This window comes from Sus scrofa, chromosome 6 (genome assembly GCF_000003025.6).
Source record: "Sus scrofa isolate TJ Tabasco breed Duroc chromosome 6, Sscrofa11.1, whole genome shotgun sequence".
Classification (NCBI taxonomy): Eukaryota; Metazoa; Chordata; class Mammalia; order Artiodactyla; family Suidae; genus Sus; species Sus scrofa.
The window spans coordinates 72,850,510-72,856,339 of NC_010448.4; the positions used below are offsets into that span (position 1 = coordinate 72,850,510).

Sequence of the window (5,830 nt, forward strand, 5' to 3'; positions counted from 1 at the left end):
AGGATCCAATCAGAATTAATCTGATCAGCAATCTGGAATCTAATCAGGTGTCCCTTTCTGATTGGATGTTAGCAGATGCAAAGAGGGATGATATGATTAGAAAGGTCTATAAAACCTCAGGCACCAAAGAAGAAATGCAGAATCTTTTGGCTCTGGAGTCACCGGTTTTGTTCTCCAGTTATCTCCATGGGTCTGAGACCCGAGCACTCTGAAGGCATCGGCATAGTAAGTTCCCAAGCTCAGAAAGGTGCACCCTCTTCTTCCCTGTGGTCAGCTGGTGTTGAATGGTGGCACGTAACTCAGGAGGGGGTGGATTAAATTATTATACCTTTTCAGATGAACCTACACCACAGGTTCATCTGAAAAGGTTTATATTTTGGTATTGTCTGAATCCCATAATATTTTGGTTTGTGCTTTGGCTTTCATCAATTTTCACTGTCCGAACCAAGGAGATATTCTTAATGAAATGTGTCTGTTTTGGATTTTATTTCTAGACATTTAAAATACTTATTTGGTACTTGTCTAGGTAGTTCCTGTCATGGCTCAGAGGTAACAAAACAACTAGTATCCATAAGGACTCAAGTTTGATCCCTGGCCTTGCTCAGTGGGTTAAGAATCCAGTGTTGCAGAGAGCTGTGGCGTAGGTCCCAGAGGCAGCTGTATGTAGCATTGCTGTGGCTGTGGTATAGGCAGGCAGCTGTAGCTCTGATTGGACCCCTAGCCTGGGAATTTCCATCTGCCACAGCTGTGCCCTTAAAAAGAACAAAACTAAGTAAATAAACGAATTAATTAAACAAAAATAAAATACTTATTTGGTGCATAAGTGACACTCCTTTTAGGGCTCTCTCCTTAATCTTTACCAGCCAGGTAACTGCAGTAATTGACAATGTGGGTTGTGCTGATCCACGAAATGGTCCTATTCCCCCAGTTTGGGGCTCTAAGTGATAACCCAAAAGGCTTTTCCAAGGAAAGACTGGGGTCAGCCTTCAGTCCTCTTGGTACCATCTTCCCAGTGGACATGAATTCAGTACAGCAGTGGATGGAACTTAATGGGTTTGTGGTCGCCGTTCTTCCCCATCGGAACTAGTGAGATGCATGTTTTCGATCCAGTAGGGAGTTAGAGCTTTGTGTCCACTGAGCCCAGAGTGGAATTGGGGGGGACCGGCGGGGGTAAATAGGGCATTTCCACCCCCGCAAGAGCAGTGACCTTGGCTCTGAATAGGTTCCTCCGAGGGGTGGGGAGACCACGTGCTCATGCTTGGTCTGAAACGGCCCCCTTGCTCCCTGGCAGTTTCTGCAGGATCCCATTTGGAGCTGAGTGAGGATGAACGTGAGGACCCCGCCGAGGCTCCTGGACCTGGCAGAAAGCAGCCTGCTGAGGAACGAAGCCTTGGCCATCTCTGCTCTGGACCCTCTGCCCAGGGAGCTCTTCCCAGCACTGTTCATGAAGGCCTTCTACAGGAGACGCAGCCAGACCCTGAAGGCCATGGTGCAAGCCTGGCCCTTCGTCCGCCTGCCTCTCGGGGGCCTGAAAGACGTGGCTCGTGTTAGGGTCGGGAGGCCCATACAAGCCGTGCTGGAAGGGGTTGATGTTCTGCTGGCCCAGAAGGTTCGCCCCAGGTGAGTCTGATCCAGGGAGCCTGGTAGGGTTCTGGGCATCCAAGAGGAGACAAGGGCACTGAGGGAAGGCGGATGATCAAGGGGTGGGCCAGAGGGATCTGATGATGCCATGAAGAAGCTCAGAGTCGCTGGCTCACTGTGGGAAATAGCTTCTGGACACACAGGGGTGCCTGAGATGAAGGGGACCTGAAAGAACAAGCCCCCCTCCTCCTCCCAGGAAGGCTTAGAGGTGCCAGCAAGGGAGACCCAGGAAGGGCAGAGGGAGATGGAGGAAAGTGAGGCAAGAGAGAAGGAGAGGGCAAGGCAGCTCCTGACCTCAAGCTGTGCAGTAGCAGCAGCACAGACGGGCAGTAGGCTGTCAAATTCTGAGGCTGTGGCTTCATCCTGTGTGCATTTTAGCGCATCCCCATCAACCTCCTTTTTCCCCACAGAGGCTGCAATCTGCAAGTGCTGGATTTACGGAGCACTGGCCAGAACTTCTGGATCATGTGGTCTGGATCCAGTGATGACGTCTACTCAAGATCACAAATGGCACCAGTGGCTGAGGTCAGGTCAAGGACAAAGCAGCCGGTGGCCCCTTTGGATGTGTTCATAGACCTTTGCCTGAAGAAAAGGACCCTGGATCACTTCACCACCTATCTCCTCAGCTGGGTGGAACGGAGGAAAATTTCCATACACCTGTGCTGTAAGAAGCTGAAGATCTCTGCAATGCCCATGGAAAATATTATGAAGGTCCTGGCTCAGGTGCAGCTGGACTGTATCCAGGAGGTGCAAGTGAACTGCACCTGGCAGCTGTCCACTCTGGCCGCGTTTGCTCCTCTCCTGGGCCAGATGATCAATGTGCAGAGACTCTATCTCTCCCACATCCATAGGTCCGCCCTTGAGGAGAAGGAGCAGCAGCATGTTGTCCAATTTACCTCTCAGTTCCTCAGGCTGCACCACCTCCGGGATCTCTATATGGACTCCCCCGTCTTCCTCAAAGGTCACCTGGACCAGATGCTCAGGTGAGGGTGGCACCACTGGCCGAGTAACAGTGAGCAGAACACTAATATGTCAAATGCACCATCTCCATTGCTGGTCTCTTCTGAGCTGTACTCTCCCGCAACCACCGAAATCAAGGCAGGCAGACAATCTTGGATAGAGGTTCTGGAGCAGGGCATCATACGAGGAAGGTACAGGTGGTGGGGGGCTGAATCTAGTGAGGGTGTGAGTATGAGATTTTTTTCTTCAGGAAGTGATGTCGTTCAGAGTACTTAGGAAAACAGGGGGCATTGAAGGTGGAAAAGCATCAGACAGGAGTTTTTCTAAAAGGAGGTGCTGTGCTCACCGTTTTTGTTTACATAACAAGCCTCTGTCGAATTACCCCATCTGTACATGGTTGTTAATGTGCTCCTGGTAAGGTAGTGAATAGGTACGAAATGGATGATGCTGGGATGATGGTCATGGAGCAGGAGGCAACAGGCTATTCAAAAGTGACTAAGTAGGAGTTCTTGTCGCCGGGCTCAGCGGAAACAAGTCCAACTAGTATGTGTGAGGATGCCGGTCCAATCCCTGGCCTTCCTCAGTGTGTTAAGGACCCGGTGTTGCCGTGAGCTATGGTGTAGGTCACAGGCACAGAGCAGATCTGGCGTTGTCGCAGTTCTAGTGTAGGCCAGTAGCTGTAGCTCCGATTGGACCCCTAGCCTGGGAACTTCCATTATGCCGCAGGTGGGGCCCTAAAAAGCAAAAAATCAAAAGTAGTAAGTGGTTTGCAGAGGATGCAGGGATGGATGTGGGCCCCTGCAGACTGGCCCCTCCAGTTGATGTGGGACCTTGCCCACTTTGATTCTCTGTCCATGTCTCCCACCCGTCTCATCTGGCCTAGACATACAGGTGCCTGGGGCACGAGCATGGGCTGAAAGAAGCCTGAGTTGAAGGATTTTATGCTCTGTCTCCTAATAGGAAAATTTAGTGATGCCCACACTCGATCGAGACTCGGTGTCAGGCTTTCCTCTGTGCATGTTCTTGCCATTCCCTTCTCTTCATTCATCACTGTAACGAAGCGCAATAGGTTTTACTCTGCTTAGCTACTGAGTAGCGTTTTCAAGATACTGTAAGCTTGACCCAACCACACAGGGACGGTGAAAAACTCGGCCTAAAATGAGACTAGGAATTCTGGGTGTCGATCTTCATAAGACAGTTCGAAAGACTCGTCTCTTCAAGTTTAGCTCACTTACCACACTGGTTTCTCAGACCCATTGCTTGTTTTCTCCCCAGGAGCCTGAGGAACCCCTTGGACAACCTCATAATAACTAACTGCCAGCTAACAGAATCAGACTTGACCCATCTGTCCCAGTGGCCACACATCAGCCGGCTCAAAGGCCTGGATCTGAGTGGCATCACGCTGACCCAATTTACTCCTGATCTCCAAGTTCTGCTGGAGGAAGTTGCATCCAACCTCGAGGAACTGAATTTAGAGCAGTGTGGGATCATGGACTCCCAGCTGGAGGCCATCCTGCCTGCCCTGAGCCGCTGCTCCCAGCTCAGGACCATCAGCCTGTGTGGGAACCTCCTCTCCATGGCCATCATGGAGAAGCTGCTGGGTCACACCGCCAGGCTGTCCAGTTTAAAGGAAGAGTTTTATCCTGCCCCTCGGGAGAGTTTCAGCTCCGGTGGAGCCCTCCACCTGGGGAGACTTGCCCAGCTGAAGGCGCAGCTGATTGAGATGATGAGGGGCTTTGGCGGTCCCAGGACCATCTGGCTCAGCTCCAGCCCGTGTCCTCGCTGGGGCAATAAGACGTTCTATCATGAGGAGCCCTTTCTCTACCACTGTTATACACCTGCCTAATCGGTGCCTCCGTCCAAAGCTGTCTTCTGGACACTTGAAAACTGAAATCTACGACATGGGTGCATCGCGAAGGGAACACAGACTCATGGTTTCAGCGACCTGCTCAATGTGAATGGGGAAAGGAGAGGAGGTCTAGCAGGGGTGCAGGATTCTGGGAGTTGATGGGACTTTCAGGCACATGGGTTTATAGGGTCAGCAATGGGAATCTAAATTTCTGGAGAGAAATTTGGGATTGACACACGCATGTGGGAGTTATCTCTGGGTGGAGGTTTGTAAAGAAATGGTCACAAATAAAGAGTCTTTGTGCACATGGACTGGTGTTCTCCTTGATATATTACCCTGTTTTGTCTGCTCACACCTTAGGCACCTCTAGTTACTGATGAATGACAAGATGCACTGAATTGTCTATGATCTGAAACTCTACTCTTCCCATCAGTTCTCTGTTCTGTCTTGGGCATCTTTTACCGTTTTTCTTATTTCTGTGGCTGTTCAGTGAGTGATTGTACACAGTCAGGGGAACATCCTTGGTGGCCAAAGAGACATTTGAAAGAAAAGCTTTAAACAAAAGCAGGGCCCTCGCTGCTGACTCAGGCCATGACGCTGAACATGAGCATTGCTTGTGGTTCTCCACCTGGGTCCATTAGTCTCAGTTCCTGGCCTTTGAGTGTTTTGGGCAAGGGTGTCACTACACAAGGAGAACCCCCAGGTCTAGAAGGGGCCACCACACTACAGAAGAGCCAGAGCCTCTTGTCCTCACCAACCCATGGAAGTGGGTAGTGTTTTCTTGAATTGTGATGAGCAAAGACATCCAAATTCCTTTGAAGCAGACTATAAAACAGTACAAGCATGTCACAGGGTTTTAGCATTTCTTTCTTTCTTCTTTCTTTCTTTTTTCTTTCTTTCTTTCTTTTCTTTTTCTTTCTTTTTTTCTTTCTTTTTCTTTCTTTCTTTCTTTCTTTTTTCCTTCTCTCTCTCTCTCTCCTCTCTCTCTTTCTTTCTTTCTTTCATCTTTTTAGGGCCACACTCAAGGCATATGGAAGATCCCGGGCCAGGGGTTGAATCGAAGTTGTAGCTGCCAGCCACAACCACAGCCACAGCATTGCCAGGTTGGAGATGTATGTGCAACCTATAACAGAGCTCAGAGCAGTGATGGATCCCTAACCCACTAAGCCAGGCCTGGAATCGAACCCACTTCCTCATGGATACTAGTTGGGTTCATTGCCCCTGAGGCACAACAGGAACTCCCTAGCATTTCCTGACCATGTCAGGAGTTAGAGCCTTTGTGGTGGTAGGTCATGTCATGGAGAGATTGACATCACTCCCATATCATTGGCTATCTCTCCCTATCGGGAAAACTAGTCTAGCGTATTTTATCATGAACAT

The 5,830-nt window shown here is 49.8% G+C and overlaps 1 protein-coding gene across 1 annotated transcript; it reads left to right on the plus strand.

Annotated features, from left to right (window-relative positions):
• LOC100517830 (PRAME family member 12-like) lies at window positions 1,325-4,447 on the plus strand. The gene is made up of 3 exons (XM_003127616.2): window positions 1,325-1,620; window positions 2,052-2,624; window positions 3,877-4,447. The coding sequence occupies exons 1-3, from the start codon at window positions 1,325-1,327 to the stop codon at window positions 4,445-4,447; spliced, it is 1,440 nt and encodes a 479-aa protein (XP_003127664.2).